General features: G+C 49.7%; 1 protein-coding gene across 1 annotated transcript; it reads right to left on the minus strand.

The window, feature by feature from the left end:
• Positions 1 to 567: 567 nt before the first annotated feature.
• Positions 568 to 16,266, minus strand: LOC127215884 (pescadillo homolog). Its single transcript, XM_051176355.1, is given in 17 exon segments — positions 568 to 936; positions 1,715 to 1,876; positions 1,964 to 2,017; positions 2,019 to 2,143; positions 2,491 to 2,675; positions 2,797 to 2,922; positions 3,252 to 3,382; positions 3,522 to 3,608; positions 3,819 to 3,893; positions 3,988 to 4,104; positions 6,311 to 6,400; positions 6,483 to 6,654; positions 9,091 to 9,167; positions 9,169 to 9,201; positions 10,183 to 10,336; positions 11,238 to 11,317; positions 16,169 to 16,266. Coding segments are annotated over 17 exon segments (1,776 nt in total). The 5' UTR covers positions 16,193 to 16,266; the 3' UTR covers positions 568 to 852.
• Positions 16,267 to 16,923: the final 657 nt, after the last annotated feature.

Here is a 16,923-nt window from a genome sequence, read left to right on the forward strand (position 1 = left end):
TTTAAGGCATTTTCTCAATTAGTGATAAATGGAAGAGGGCCCAGCCCATGGTGGGTGGTGCCATCCTTGGGGGGCTGGTGGATTTGGGTTTTCTAAGGTGGGCTGGGCAAGCTGTAAGAACAAACCAGTAAGCAGCACCCCTCCAAGGCCTCTGCATCAGCTCCTGCCTCCAGGTTCCTGTCCTGACTTTCTTCAATATGGAAGTGTAAGCCAAATAAACCCTTTTCTCCCAAGCTTGCTTTTGATCTTGGTGTTTTACCGTAACAACAGAAACCCTAGAACATCTTTCACCTTCTGATGAACTCCAGCAGGAAGTGAAAGAAGCCACCAGATGTTTATAGACCATACCTGGACAAGTGAACCTTCAGCACACTGCTTGTAGGAAGGTTCCAGAATGTCAGATCCTAACTTGAGGAAGTAGGTTTAGAGAATCACTTGATGTGAAGCCCAGAACCCATGTCTTTCCTAGCATCCCTGGACCCACAGTTCTCCATGTGCCTGGGTCCATCTGGGTTTGCCCAGGTGACAGACCACTTTCCAACGCCAGAGAGGCTTCTGAACACAGACTGCAAAAGTCCAGGCATTTATTAATAAGAGCTCCCCACCCTTAGTTCAAGACAGTATCCTGAGAAATATGGACACAGCTGTGTAGGAAGCTATAGAAAGCCAAGCAAAATGAAGATGTTGGTCAGACTCCTGGAGTAAGAACTGGGCGGGGTAGAGGCTTCTTTGTCCAGACATGAACTTCATGGGAGGCTAGAGCTGGCCACACACCACCAAAAGATTGAGGGAGCTGGGCTGGTTCACTAGCTTGCTTCTGCGGTGTCCAATTCCCAGTGAGAGAGCTGGTGCTCATACAGGCCTTGTCCTCTTGGCTTTTTTCTCAGACCTCACAGCGTCATCATGGGCTTTCCTTTTCTCTGCCAGCTTGTTGGCCTGTGAGAAGAAAGGAGGAACTCAGGATAGGATAGGGAGTGAGCAGGGAGGGATCTCTACCCTTACTGTGGCTACCCGTTACTAGCAGAGCTTCTAGAAAAGCTAACAAGCAAATAACCAAAGACCCCCAACTTGTACCTCAGGGCGGAAGAACAACCCCACTATTGCACATATACAGATCTCCAGCTTAGAGAATCTAGGCTGACTCTTCCACCAGCTCCTCTGAGGAAAAGATGAATACCATTCAAACCTTTACTCGGAGCAGGCAGAGAGGGCACAAGAAAGAGACTTCCCTGGAGTAATGGTCCTTAGAACCATTCAGAGGTGGGCAGGGTTTGCTCTGTTTCCTGAGCATGACCACCAGCAGGAACAGGTCACACTGTACAATGTCATGGAAAGACCATGCTACCACTATTTAAGATGATCTGGTTCCCCTCCCCTACCCCCCCAGCCAAGGCTGCCAGCCACTTCAAGTGAAACCCCCCAGCCCACACACACTGAACAAGCATGTAGAGCTGAAGAACTTCCCAAGTCTGTTGGGCTATCCCATCCCTAGGACAACTCTGGGCAGATATGGGGGGGGGGGGACGACTAGTTATGCTGCTTAGTGGTCGGAACTCTCTAGCACAAGTGAGGCCTTGATTTCTATTCCCAGTAGTGTAAACCCAAACCAAACCAACAAAACTCCAAATGGGCCGGGGTCTGTCCAGAAGACAGCCACAGGCCTGAGCTCTTCTGTGTAGATGTGTGGAGGCCTTGTCAGAGAGCAGGAACTTACCTCTCGGATTTTGCGCCGCTTGCCAAACATGATCTTTTGGTAAAGGTACTTCTCCCGCTTTTTCATCATCATGATGGCCAGGCGCTTGGCCTCACTTTCTTCCTCCTGGGCCAGGCGTTGCTTGTCTTCCAGTTTCACAGTGCCGGCCACCACCTGGGGCTTCTGCGGAAACAACACAGCTGCATGTGCACTTGGCCTGTGGGGAGCTGGGCTCCTTCCCAGACAGGGCTTTGTCCGGTGCTTCCCTACCTTCCCTTCCAGCCTCCGCTGCTCCAAGGCCGACAGGTGAGCTTCCTCCTCCTTCCTCGGAATCAGCTTCCACATCTTCCTCCTCTTCGTTTTCCCCAGCAACTTCGCCATCACCTTCGTGGTCATCATCTTCATCATCCTCACCCTCATCTTCATCCTCCTCTTCCTCTTCCAAGTCTCCTACAGATAGCGGGTGACTTCTGTACTCCAAGGGCAGAAGGATGCTCCCCCAATGGCCCCCAACAGCTCTTACAGCCCCAGCTGAGCTGTCTTCAAAGGAAACACCCTTGCTATCCATGCAAACGCTGACAACACTGGGTAATTCTGCTCAGCTAGCTACTCCAAATGTCAACACCAGACTACCAGTGCAAACACTTGAAGGGCCGAGGGCTTTCTACTCCAGCTGTCCTCTTCTGGAGCCTGCCAACTCTACAGCCAAGGGAAATGGCCAGCTTGGGCACTGGAGCCAGGGCCACCAGACCACCAGAAGACCTTGTCCATACTGCTATCTACCCTTGCCAGCTCACCTGGATTTTCTCCCCGCTGCAGGGCCAGTAGCTTCAGCTTCTCAGGGGGAATGTAATCTCCTTCCTTCTCAGATACGAAGGGTGAAAGGTGTGGGGGCAGCTGCACCCCAGGGAAGTACTCTGCCACAGGGAGGAGGAGCCGGGCATTCACACAGTCAAACACCCACTGGGGCTGTACATAGTACCTGGAGCAGAGTGGCCAGCAAAGACAGGTCACAAGGGAATAACCAGAGGTACCACCGAATCACCAGGGCCTAGGGCCACCCCCCCACCAGAAGAGGGCACACACGGGCTTTGCGAGTCTACCTGCCAATGATGGGGGTTTGCTGTCCAGGCCGGTCAACAATCTGGTGGGTGATGCAGGAGTCTGTGATATCATAGGTGGCTCCAATACACAAAGACTTGTCCCAGGACACATCCCCACCAAAACTCCTACAGGCGCAGGGAAAATATGTAAGCCTTTTAGCATGAACTACCTGCCCCGGAAGCTTCTCTGGACCTCCTACTCACAAACACACCCTTCAAGGAAGTGCCTTACCCACCCCAGAGCCCAGAGGATGACACATGCAGTCCTGGTTCAGTGAGGACTCAGCTAGGGACGGAACAGCAGCTCGCCTCTCAGCTAAGTGCTCTGGAGCTAAGAGCCTGAACGCTTGCACACACTGCTTTGTGAGAGCGGAGGCACCCTCATGATGTCACCAGGACTCTGGGCTAAGACGGAGACTGACAGCCAGAACCATGGTTGGCTAAAGGCCCCGTACCTGATGATGAAGGCCAATGGTTCACGGGGCACCTCTCGGTTCAGGAAGAATTTCAGGCCTTCGAAGAGTTTCTTTTGTTTTTCCTGAGCCTCCAGCTCTTTCCTGCGACCTTCCTCCTGTGCTGTCACCTCCTGCGGAGGAGGGCCACCATGCTTCACCAGGAGAAAGGGACTGGCAGCTTCCTTCTAGATCCCCCAGACTCTAGGTGATGGCCCGCCCCACCCTATCCCATCCCGTGCATCCCTGGGAGGCAGCACAGCGCTCACTCACCCCATCAGTAGGAAACTCATCGGCCTCAGCCTCCTCTATAGTAGGCACCACCACCCGGGCCAGACTGGCACTGAGCGCTGCTAGTTTCTGTAGGCGGGAAGCAGAGCTGCAAGGTGGCCTGCTTGCAGGCAGGGAACCTCATCTGGATATGGGATAGGGTGGGGAGCAAAAAACAGCTCCAGGCCACATCTGGGTCTGGGCTCTAAGGGTAAGTCATAAAGCCATCCACTTAGCCAGATCAGCTACTATTCACGGGACAGAATGATATAGGGCCAATACCCCCAAGGTCCCTCTTACCTCCATTGAGCTCTCAGACTCCAAAGCATACGTGTCCTCACTGATCTTTGTCTCTGCCTGGGCAGAACCGTCAAGCTAGGAAGAAGGAAGAGGACAACTCCAGCCCCTTGCCTCAATGTGGGGATAGAAGGGCTAGATCCAAGCTAGTGAGGCGGTGCTAGGGCTCTACCTTGGGTGGGTAGTGAAGGTTGAGTGACTGGTACAGGCGGAAGTTCACAAAGCCCAGGAGAGTGGTATAGAACTCAGTGAAGGTGGCCATGACCCTGTAGTCCACATCTGTTGGATGCTGGGGGTATAAGGGGACACAGCAGTGTTATGCACACTAACTCACAGGCATCTCAAGTACAACAGAGGCTCTGGATAGAGGGGCCAACGTTGGGCTCTGGGTCCATGGAGATCAGTGCCAGGTTCCCACGTGGTAAAGGGGAGTCAGGAGAGAGTCAAAGGGAACTAGTCCAGAGTGCTCCATTGCAGCCAACCCAGCCTCCTCCCTGGCCCTGGCTCTCCTACTCCTCCCTCAATTATCAGTGAGACCTAGACAGAACACACACCTTATCCACCACCCATCCCAGCATGTGCCTAAGATCTGCTTCAGGGCCACTGTGAGCACTAAGGCAGCCTTCCCGGAGCCCCGCACAAGGCCTATGTGTATAGCTCAGGGTCCGTGGCCCAGAAGAGGGGATGACATCTACTGACGGAGGTGCCGTGGAAAGTCAGGTGTGGCTAGACATGAACAGGACTCAGTCTATCCACACCCTGGGGAGTGTGAAATGAGGCTCTGAGTTTAGCATTTCCGTCTCAGACCCAGCAGAGGTAGATCACCTTTCCAAGCTGCCATCCAGGAGGGAGAGAAGTGCATGGCTTACCTCTACCATTACCATAAGGAGCTAATCTATACACTGGACCAAAGTGTCTCAACTCTGGAATGGGCCCATCCTCTACAGTCAGAGCGATCTACCCAAGAGCCCCACCAAGCCCTGATAACCACTGGGAAACAGTTCTAAGAAATGGCAAAACTGATAATGATCACAACAGCCTCCCACAGCTGGGAGCACCCACAACTCTGAGCTAGCTAGTTCTCCAACCTATGCTACCAGGATTTTCCTGGTTGGCACTTGAGCATAGACTTCATTTTCCATGGCACTGAACAAGGTAGGTGCTCTGCCTTGACCACTGCTATTACCCCAAGTCCCACTTGGGGTTGTGTGCTCAGCACTGGCTCCCCAGGGGAGGGGCACACGACCGTCCTTGTTACAGCTACCCCAAGCTGAGAGGAAGCAGTTGGCAGCAAGCTGAGAGGAAGGAGGCATGGGCAGCCCATGCCCCTCCCCCAGGGCCAGCTGTGTGAAGGCTGGCCCTCACAGGGCCCTATTCAGCACCCCAAGGACACACAAAGAGTAGTCTGAGAAGCATGGGGGTTCGACATCAGAGGGAAGGAAAGAGAGAAAGGGCCAAAGAAGTTAGGCAGGAAGGAGGAGCAGAGAAGGAAAGGCCATGCTGGCTCCCCCAGCCCGACTCAAGGACTAGAAAAGGGACTGCTGAGCTCCAAGGCCACCTCTTGTCCACAGACATGGCAAGTTCCAGCCTCAGGCACCCCCTGTAGCCTGGTGAGCACAGAACCTTAGCTCTGTGACAGCTGTTCTTTATGGAAAGAACCAATTCCTACTTAACAAACAAGCAGGGAGGGAGATCAAGTACAGCCCACAGACAGACAATGCAGAGTGCAAGCCTGGCTAGGAATGACCTTCTGGGGGACTAACAGCTAACAAGGCTTCCATGGAAAGCAAAACCAGACTCCTCTTAGCACAGCCCTAGCAAGAACCCTAAGCACTTAAAGAGAAGCCAAGTAAGTCAGGCCATCTGCTAAGTGTCTCTCTTGTGCTCCCTTCCCCGAGTCACCCCGTGTTCCAGGCTGTGGGGAAGCTGGGCAAGAGGAACACAGGAGCGAAGCAGTTTTGTCAAAACGATGGAGGGGTCTGAGAGGAGGGCGGGGCCCTGCCACTTGATGCAGGTGGAAGTGTACAAAACACTGGGTATATACAGCCCCCAGAGCTGCCCTCAGCCCACAAAGGCTGACAAGACGGGAACGTGTTAACTGAGGCAGAAAGGCGAAGGAACATGTCCAAGATTACCTGGCACAGTGGTTTTCAACCTGTGGCCGCCTAAGGCCATCTGCACACTAGCTATTTATATTATATATTAGGAAGATTGAGAACCATCACTCTAGCGGAAGTACGGGAGTGGAGCAAGCTTAGCTAGGATTAACCTAAGGGTCTGAGTGTACATACAACCAGACGTTGAGACTTCTGTGACTGATCTAGCACTATTGATTGGGCTATAAAGCACACGCCCTACCCTGTCCCCCATCCCCACCCCTGCACAGCAGCCAACAATCAGGAGCCCAGCAAGGGCTAGACTGCAAAGACAGCACCCCTCCCCCACACAAACCCTTCTGGGAACCAACGCAAGGCCCCCCGAAAAGGCACACTTACATCGTGGGAGAAAGCATAGGGTGCAATCCATACGATGGGCTGCCCCAGCACCTCAGCCTGATAGTAAATGCCTTTGATGGACAGGAAGACCTGGAGGGGCAGGTGACACAACAGCATGAAAACCAGGAGGGGCTGGGGAGGTTCAGCGACCCCCAGGAGAGCCTCAGCTCACCTTGCGCAGGGCTCGGGCAGCAATGACGTAGTGCATGAACTCCACAGTGAGCCGGCGACATAGCTGAATGGTCTGCACATGGCACTTGCCTGTCCGTGGGAAGGTGGAGAAGAGGAAGCACATTGACAGGGCATCATCGAGATCCCTCAGAGCATCGATAAATGTGGGGTACCTGTAAGGTGGAGGGCAGCACTTGTGAGCCCATTCTGTTGCACTTCAAGGGTCTCTAACCGCTTTGCCTCACCCTGGTAGCTACCCCAGAGGCCCTGACACCCAAGCCAGGCCCTGCCACAGCTACTTCCTGACCTGGTGGTATACAACAACTTCCCCCAGAGCTGAACTGGAAACAATCCTATAGCCACTGAAGGACAAGAATGTCCCCAAGACTCAAGCACAGAAGCCTCGACCACTTGTCACCTTTTTGTGAACGAGACACCAAGCTGGTGGCTCTGACTCTCTTGGAAAGTGGAGTCTTCAAAGGCCCACGATGGAAATGGGAAAAATGGTTCCACTGGCCTAGTGGGTCAGGAGTGGGGTTGCAACCCCAGCAGCACCTGGCCCTGGGCTTGGCTACAGGTCTGAGTAAGTCTTGTCCTCACCTGAGTGGTCTCATCTTCCTATTTCTCACCATCCAGATCTGTGTAACTGACAGAACTAATGGAAAATGACGGCATTGGGACCATGTCCAGTTAGAGTAAGGACATATTTCCAGGAACCCCACGGTGAATGAAGAAGCAGACAAAGTGTCACTTGGGCAAGAGTCACCACTGCTTTGATAGTCTCCAAACAGAGGGACAGAAGTGTGGGAAGGAGAGGAGACACTGAGCCACAAGTCTTAATACCTGGACTCCAGTCCCATTCTGAGCTGTGACCCTAACTGGGTCACTAGGCCTCACTTAGCTCCAGCTTTATCTAGAAAATGACACTGCTGAACAAAGTTCCAGGTCATCTACAGAGCAAGACCTTGAGAATCAAACTAAAATCAACCAAACCAAGTCACCCATCCACATACCTCTTGTGACTCTAAACACACCCTAAGCACTGATGAATCTACACGGCTTCCAGATCCCCTTCTCAAGCCAGGCTGCTCTGGAGTTGCTAGACACCTGACATTCTAGGAAGCTTCATTTGAAGGCAAGGGTTTGCCAGGAGTGGTGATGGCACTTAGGAAGCAGAGGCAGGCGGATCTCAGTGAGTTCAAAGCCTGTCTAGTTAGTCTACAGAGCAAGTTCCAGGACAGTCAGGGCTACAGAGAAACCCTGTCTCAACAAAAAAAGAAAAGAAGAAGAGGACCTGGCAGTGACGGTGCATGCCTTTAGCCTCAGCACTTGGGAGGCAGAGGCAGGTAAGTTTCTTGAGGCTAACCTGGTCTGCAGAATGAGTTCTAGGACAGCCAGGCCTATAAAGAAAAACCCTGTCTTGAAAAACAAAAACAAGCAAAAAACCCAAAAAAGCATGATGATGATCTGCCATGTTATAAAGGCTCTGAAGGACTCAGGACTACAAATGGTCAAGGTCCCAGATAGCACTGTTTATTACAATTGAGTTGAGGCCTGCCAGGCCTTCAGAACCAGGCTAAGATGAAGGGAAGGCCTAGCAGGTGATGGGACGCTGTCTAGGTTCCTGAGGTAGAGGCAGGAGCCTCCCTCAGCCTCCCTGGTGCCTCCGTTTCCTAATTTTCTTTGTAAGACAAGCACACACCTCTTGTAGACTACTTGGTTTACCCTATTTGCTTCATCAATGAACCCAGGCACTTGGTTGTTCCTTTTGTTTTGGTTTTTTTCCCCCCATCTTTGTACCACAGACAGAACAGGAGCTACCAAAATGCTTATTAGTGACGTGCCTTGCTCAGAGTTATCCTTGTCCTCCAGCCATCCAGCTCATGATACCAACTGTTGTTCCCCAGGCCAAGGCCCTTCCATATCCCAGGAAGGACGCTATGCCCCATCATCATTTTGGAAGTCAGTGTGCCTAAGCCATCATTCTCTAGAATGGAGACGCTAGCCTAGGGGTTCTACACTTGATCACTTCCAGGCCAAAGCGCTCTGCATTGTGGGAACTATTATGAACACTGAAGAATATTAGCAGCAACACTGGCTTCTATCCAGTAGATACCAAACACATTCCATCCAAATTATGGGAACTACAAGAGTCTTCGGGCATGTGCCAAATTCCTCTAAAGAGGCAAGACTCACTGATTAGCCAGTGACAGGGAGGGACTTTTTTTTACAAGGTTGAGTGAGGAATAGTCAAGACTAGAAGCATCTTACCATGCCTTCCAAGTCTGTAGTGTGGGAGTGGCTTTGGCTCTCCTACCGTGGGGCCTTTGAACTTGCTGCTGTCTGTCCTCATAATGTGCATTCCTGGCTGGCTCAAACAGGTCATTTTCCAGAGGTCTCTGTGGGTAATCAACCCCATTTCTCTGCACACTGCCTTACAACCTTTACTGTACCCAGTGCAACTTATAATCATGCCTGACTCACCAGCGTGGTTTTGGACCTAACTCTTTTAAAAGGGATGCACTCTGTCAGTCTTGGTCTTGTCCCCATTTCATCCCAGCACTAGAATAACACTCGGCAGCAACGGCTGCACTGAGGGCACGACTCACCGCTCCTTGACAATGTGGTCAAGTTTGTAGCTGGGTTTATTGTCCTTGAGGCGCTCCACAGAATTCCACTCGCTTTTTGCCATAGGCTTTGCGGAGCTTCCGAACAAACACCTGGAAGGAGGGAACAACGATACCGTGGCAAGAGCTTCTGAGCATCTCCTCCACAGAGAACGAATACATAGGACAGGGGCTTTCTCAATGTCACAGCTATCTGCCTGTGCCATCGGGCCCCTCAGCCCAAGATTGCCAAATTCCATGGCGCTTCAGACCCATGACAATGAGCAAAGGTAGCCCAGGCCCCTCTGATAATGCATGAACATGCTGATACCCTATGTCTACTTAGGAAGAGAAGACACATCAGCCCTGTTTTACATTGAGACAGATCACGGCCAGAAGAGCTAGCTCTTACCACCAACTCCTCCTATTGGCAGCACCCAAAACTAGTTGTTAACCCCTATGGAAAACAAGCTACCCAGAAAAAGACAACTGAGATAAAACTATAAGGCCACATTTTCCAAACCAACAGATGTTCCAACCCAGCCCCAGGGCTCCTCGGGAGCCCAAACAGTATGTGGGATATGAACAGCAGGTCTTGAACTATTTCCCACTGCTTGCCCACTTCTAGCATTGATGTAGCTGCAAAACCGGTACAGCTGCTGCCCAGTCTCCGCTGGCCACCAGGTGGCGCCCACTCCTTAAAACCCTGTTTCCAGTCAGGAAGGCCAGAGGCAGAGGTTCAATTTCACTTAGTCTACTGACCACTCTGCACATGGTGGAAACAGGTTTCTGCTGTCCCGGTGGCATTTGAGCATTAATGTTTCTCTATTATGGAACTGAAGCCTAGGTGCCCTGGAAGCACAGAAGGCACCATTTGGGGGGGGAGGGTGCTGCAGTGGGCAGAATTGGTTAACAATTATATGCAGGTCCTGTGCAAATGACTTTTAGGCAAGCAATCTCACTGAGCCCTGGAGACATCCTTTTAGGGTAGAATGACCTCCCACTCTCTACAGGACTAGCCCCTCTGAATGGATCAGCAACCTGTCAGTCAATGAGTCACAAAGCTACAAACACAAGAACCTAGGTCTCACTCACCTTATACTCTCGGAACTTGTTGACAATGGGCTCATGGAGGAGGAATTTAATGTCTTTGATAAGGTAAAATGTTCGGGCTGCTGTGGAACCCTTGTTCACCTTCTTCTTATGCTTGGGCTCATGAGGATAAATGCCTTTCAGGATACACAGACGCCTGGAAGATAAGCCACTTATTAAATCCGCAAAGAGGCAAAGCACTGGCCACAGTGGGAGCAGAAAGCAAGCATGGTCAGGAATCATGGGAATCTGAGCTTGGACACCAGCAGTGAGTGAGTATGATGGTGACAAGTTCCTAACACACAGAGCAAGCAGACTGTCACAGGTACGTCAGTGGACGGCAGACAGGGTACTGACAAAGGCTGGCAGACACCTCAACAGGAAACTCAGACATACAGAAGGCAGGGCTGAGCGCTCTAAGAGGGACAGCCAAGAACAGTGATGCACACTTGTTCTCCTGGCACCCTGGGGCTGAGGCAGGAAGAGCATAAGTTTGAGGCTAGCCTGGACTATGGGCGTTTGTTGGTCTCAAACAAACAAGTAGAAAAAAACAGGCTTGGGGACACAGCTCAGAGGCAGAGTGCTTGAGTAGCATGTGTGAGGTCTTTGGTTCAATGTCCAGCTCTGCAGAAAACAAAAACCCAAGCAAACAATCAAAACAATTCTCTTCCAAAAAGCAACAAAAGCCTATAACCACCACACCCCACACACAACTTGACACACATAGAAAGGGGTGGTCACAGAGGTCAGCATTAGCCTGATGGAAGGACCCACAGATTGCATGACTTGACTCCACAAAGAGAGTCACCAGCTGTAGGGCTCAGGAAGCCTTCTGTCGGGAGGGAGGTGGTACAGCGCAAACAGGCAGGCAGCCACCAGTCCGCAGACCACACCTGGCAAAGCACAGCTCACTATCAGAGAGGTGAGGAAGAGGAGGAACATTACAGGACAGCTAGGATACTCAAATAAGCCTGGGAGGTGGCTGCGTCTCCTCCACTGTGCATTTATTTCATTACCCAGACTCCCAGACAACCTATTCTGTTCCTCTCCAACCTCACCTGAAATCAGGCAGGCTCAGCTGCAGCTTCTTCCGGGCTTTGTTTCGGGTGATGTAATTGGTGGCAGAGCCTCGTTCATACTTAGGGAGGAAAAAAACAATTCTGTTAGTGATGACTGCAGGGAGTGACATCCAACTCTGGGAAAAGTGAGTTCCAGAGATAGCTAACTGGGTAAGTGGCAGAGATATATTTCTGGGATGGGGACTGCTGAAGGTGTGAGATGAACGGCCCAAAGGAGCTCTGCGCTGTCTTGCAGACATTCATCCACATGATGCTGGGGTCTTGAAGCACTTAGCACAGCTCTACATCCTGCTTAATATAGTTAGTGATCCCACAATTTATTTCAGTCTCCACAAGCCTGTGGCATAAGTGTCATCGGAATACCCATTTTTACTATAAGAATCAAGCTCAGTGCAACAGCCCATTCAAGCCACACAGCTTAAAAGCTTGGGTTGAGTCTCCAAACCCATGCCCAAGTCCAGAACCTACATGCTTAACCAATCCTGTGTTCATGATCTTATTTGTCCCTTTTTAAACTCCTCATCACTACTAGCCTTTTCTTATGGACCCACAAGCAACCATTCATACTTTCCTTCCCACAGCTGCATAAAATGCTACTACTGCAGACTTAGAGTCTGTTCCTCGGGGGTGGGGTGGTGGGGTACCATTTAAGATATCCTCCCTCGGGGTGATATTACTCTAACTAATAAAATGATTGTCCTAAGCTGCACTGTTGCCCTGAAGCCTGTCACCCCTCTCATTCACCAGACAGCAACTATGTGCAAAGTATTAAGCTAGATGCTAATGAGGGTTAGGAACACAACAGGCCTTGTTTCTACTTGCCTCCAAAAAGCAAGCTGTCTTGTCCAATCATCTGCAAGCCTGTGGTGTTAAGATGATGCTCTCATACACATCATTGCTAGAAGAGAAGCAGCATCCTATTCCCACCAGCCTGAAACACTAACCACCTGTGTCCACTCCAAATAAGATCTTCCTCTGTAGTGAGACTGGAGGGACTTCTAAACCCAGGTCCAGAACCCAGGTCAGAACCCCCTGAACTACCTATGTTATAAACAACCCCACAGCCAGGAAACAGGTTATTCATCTTTTTCTACAGACATCCAAGGACTACTGGGAATTGGACTATGCTAAGTCTTGGGGGAGCCAAGGATGAGCTTCATACTTGTCATGACAAGTGTGTTCCACTGAGGCCAGTGAGATGGCTCGGCAGATAAAAGCACTGGCCACCAATCCTGACGACCACGCAGTGGAAGGAGAGAGCGGACTCCTGCAAGCTGTCCTCTGACTTCCACATGTGCACTGTGCTTCTTGGAGGCACATACACACTTACACACAAATAAGGAAATGTAAAAGAAAGAAAAGTAGTTCCCACTGAGTCAGCCATGATGGTAAACACCTACAATTGCAGTACTCAGGGAGTAAAAATGGGAGGGACATGAGTTTCAGGCCACCTGTGGTACAGTGAGACCCTGTCTCACCACTAATGCTGAAAAACAAATGTTTTCCATTTCCCTCAGTCACATGTATCTCTTGTTACCCTGCACTGCCATTTTAAACACTGAACCTGGGGCTGGAGATGATGGCTCAGCCGTTAAAGGCTAGGCTCACAACCAAAACTATAAACACTGAACCTGGTTCACATGGTGATCTGTTTGGATTAGGGTGTGTGTGTGTTGGACAGTACAACACTTTGCTGAACACCTTACAATGCATAAGACATGCTCTTCCCACAACAAATAATTTGGCCTCAAATGTCAAAATGGTTCTGGAACCCAATATGAAGAGTAGAACAGCTTGCTGGGAAATCTCTACCTGCAACTCAAGGGCAGGTTTCCCTTTTTATTTTGAGGCAAGGTCTCACTATGTAGGCCTGGCTGGCCTAGGACTTGCAATGTACAACAGGCTAGCCTCAAACTCATGGAGATCTATCTGCCTCCTTCACATCCAGAGTCAGGTTTCTCTTTTTGTAGTTTATAGCTCCAAATGACTAGCACTTACTGGATGTTTAAGAATGTTCTGTTAAAAACAAATTGGGACCCTTCTTCAGGGTCTAGCCTGGGAAATGGATGGAGCTTAAAAATAAACATACTAAGTGTGGTAAACCACACCAGAAAGAGAATATCAGGTGACAAGTGATCAGGTAAAGGTAAATGGGACAAATAGGGAAGAGGTTCTAATTAGGGAACAGGGAGATAGGTACAGGAGTGAGGAAGGTAAAATAATAGTAAGGATGTCTATTAATTATCTGTTTACAAACAAAACAATAATACAGATTAAGCCTATATATAAATATACATATATCACTTAAATGAAATTCTGACAATGCTCCCTCCAAGAGTCAAAAACCACCTAACAAAAACCCCAACCCCAGGCATGAGAGGCCTTTTTTGGAGTTGTTGGTCAGCACTGTTAAGAGATTCCTGAAACATGTTGTCCTTGGTTACTCACCTGAGATGGAAATAAGTCCCCACTGGTGAAAACCCACCCACTTCAGATGCCGGAATCAGGGGCCACTGAGCTGAAACCCTACTCCCCGAGGACTACTCTCATGGTTCCAGGAGTCATCCAAGCTTCCAAAGAAAGGAAGCAACCAATAATCCTACTCCACTATGATATCTATGAACCATAACAAAAACCAGCATGGCACAATAACCTGAAAGATGCAATAGTGGTATGAATACCATGGCAGTAACCAACAGTTTTCTAATTGGACTTAAGATCCTCTAAAAATAGGGAGATCATGTCTGGTATTGGAAACCTAGCCAACTACTCAAGGCTAGTAAAGTCAGCGAACCTGGAGGAGAACCAACAACTGCAACTTTACTAAACCAGCATAACCCCCTAACGACAATCTAAATATTTATTCTTACACCACAGAATCATCATTGCAACAGAGACCATTACAGAGATCCACAACCAATCAAACTGCAGAGTTGTAGAGTGCAATTCCAATGAGTACATCTACAAAACAACTCACATACCTAAGGCTCAGGGATCACTGTGGAAGAAGGAATGGAAAAATTGTAAGAGCTAGAGGATTAGGCCATTGGTTGAGATTGTATCACCTATGAATGTCAGATGCTATGCCTGTAAGTTTCACCAAAATTCCCAAATATGAGCTGAACAAGGACAACAACAGACTTGCTAATGTGAACAGAGGAAACCGTAACCCTACAAAGAGCTACAGGCAACTAAGGAATGCCGTGAGTGGGAAACAGTCTTCCACAATGAAGAGCACATCAACTGGCTACCCAATACCAATGGCCAGGCCTGAAAATATAACATGTACGTGGTGTGTGTGTGTGTGTGTATCAACAATTAATTAAAAGAGGGGGCGTGAATTTAAAAGAGAGCAAGCGGGAGTCTATGGGAAGGTTCAGAGAGAAAGAAAGGGAAGGGGAAGATAATGTAACCATATTATAGCCTCGAAAAATTATTAAAAATAACAACACATTGGTATCAGAAACTTGCAAGCCAAAGGGAAGATTTGAGCCCATGTCCTTTCTCATCTCCACCCTGAAGCCCCTTCATGGCAATGCACTGTCCACACAGAAGCAGAATAGCTCAGATTAAGTAACTTCCTTTAGTTGTTTCCTCCACTCACAATAATCCCAAGCCTTGCACAACACACGCAGGCCCCTAGCATCACCCAGATGGCAACTCGTTTATTCACTGTATCATAGCCATGTTGATGTCGTTCCAAAACCCTGCACAATACCAGCCTTTCCTATCTACTGGCCTTGGCATTTAGTTTCCACTGCAGTTTCATTTGCTAATTATGTCTGAAGAAGAAAAGGAACATAGCAAGCTTTGACATCATGATTAAAAGCTTACTTAGGAAACAGGGGTTACACAGAAATAAGAAACCCTGCCTCAGCGAGGTGGTGGTGGCACACACCTTTAATCCCAGCACTCAGGAGGCAGAGGCAGGCAGATGGATCTCTGTGAGTTCCAGCCTGGTCTATAGAGTGAGTTCCAGGACAGCTAGGGATACACAGAGAAACCCTGTCTCGAAAAACCAAAGCAAACAAAAAACAAAAAGACAACAACAAAAACCTCTCACTCTGATCTGAGACAACAGGGCTACAACTGAACTACTGACTTCTGCTTTTGTAAACCTGCTCACCCTTTCCCCCTTTTTCTGAAAAAGGTATACAACTGCTTTTCACCAATACCCGCTCAGACAGCAAGTTCTGTTTGCTAAAGGCAAAGCCGACTTAACCAGAAACTTGCAAATTTCAGCTTCTGTAAACTTGCTTAGCTCGGAGAGAAAAGTTTTCTTTGGAGTAAGGGGTTAAAGACCAACCTAAGATAGTCATAAGATCGTGGCAATGCCTAACCCTATATAAACCATGAAACACTTCTGCAGGAGCCTGGCCCTCTTTAAGCCTCGGCCGGAGGCTTCAGCTGCACGCTGATTATAAAGTCTCGTCCGGGAACGCCGAGGACCGCCCCACCCGAGCACGTTCATGTCCCACACCCATTTAAAGTGTTTGGATAGTCCAGCTTTCCCCTGAAAGGCTATGTCAGAAGAGAACACCAATCGGACTAAGTGTCTGATGTTACTCTCCAGCTTACTGCTCCTCGTTAGCTTCCTTTAGAGTGCACCTAACAATTTTTGTCCCACGGGAAATGTGGCTCCGGGAAAGCGGGGCCCACATGATTGTTTACTTCTCAGTCCCCAGTACCTAGGACCGGGTCTGGCTCAACCGAAAAAGTCCCAAGTCTTAATGACGAACTCTCCGTCCCGTGGGCCACTCTTTTGGACCTGTCGTTTGGCGGCTCTGCCCGTCTTCACAGGGAGCACACCAGCTTCCCCGGCTTCCGGGGGCCGCGCGCAACAGTTCCACGCCGGCGGCCATCTCCTGAGCGACAAGTCCGAGACCCTACCTCCCCAGTAGCCCACTCACCTTCTTCTTCTCCAGACCTCCCATAGCTCCACGTTGAGAAACACGCGAGTGCCGCGCGCACAGGCAGCGCCACTTCCTCCTGCACGTGCCCTGCCTAGGACCCCACGCTGCCAGCTGTGGGCTGCCCGAAAATGTGCCTGTGAGAGTGCGGAGAAAATTGGGCTTCTGATGACATTTCTACTTACGAGCAAACTTTCTAAAGCTCAATCATTGGGGCCGTTCTTTTCTTATTTTTCAACCCTATATTGACAAGCTTTAAACTAGCGTGGCAGTATTATAACCACCCAAGACGCTTGCTTGGCAAACGTGAGCCCCGTTGCATTTCGGGATAGAACCGGCAGCCGGCTGGGAGGCCCGGGGCGCCTTCAGGATTGCAGAAGGAATCACTTTCTTTTGGCCCGAGCACAGCTGAATTGTCGTGGCAACGGTTGCTAGGAGTTGTAAAACCTGGCCAGGCAGGTTTTGCTTTGTTGACCTTAGGTTCAGCTGCTCCTAGGTCGTTTGCTCATGTTATTATAAAATAGAGCAAAGACACACAGGTAGAGAAATCTGAGGAACCACTTAAATTTGGGGGAATGTGTCAAAGCAGAAGCAGGTAGATCTCTATGAGTTCGAGACCAACCGGATCTATGTTGTGAGTTACAGGACTGCTAGGGCTACATAATGTGACCTTATCTCAACAAAACAAACAAAAAGGAAGAAAAATAATGGAAAGACGGAGCATGATGGTGGAAGCCTGTAATCACAGCACACAC

Source organism: Phodopus roborovskii, unplaced genomic scaffold, assembly GCF_943737965.1.
Source record: "Phodopus roborovskii unplaced genomic scaffold, PHOROB, whole genome shotgun sequence".
In the NCBI taxonomy this organism is placed as follows: domain Eukaryota; kingdom Metazoa; phylum Chordata; class Mammalia; order Rodentia; family Cricetidae; genus Phodopus; species Phodopus roborovskii.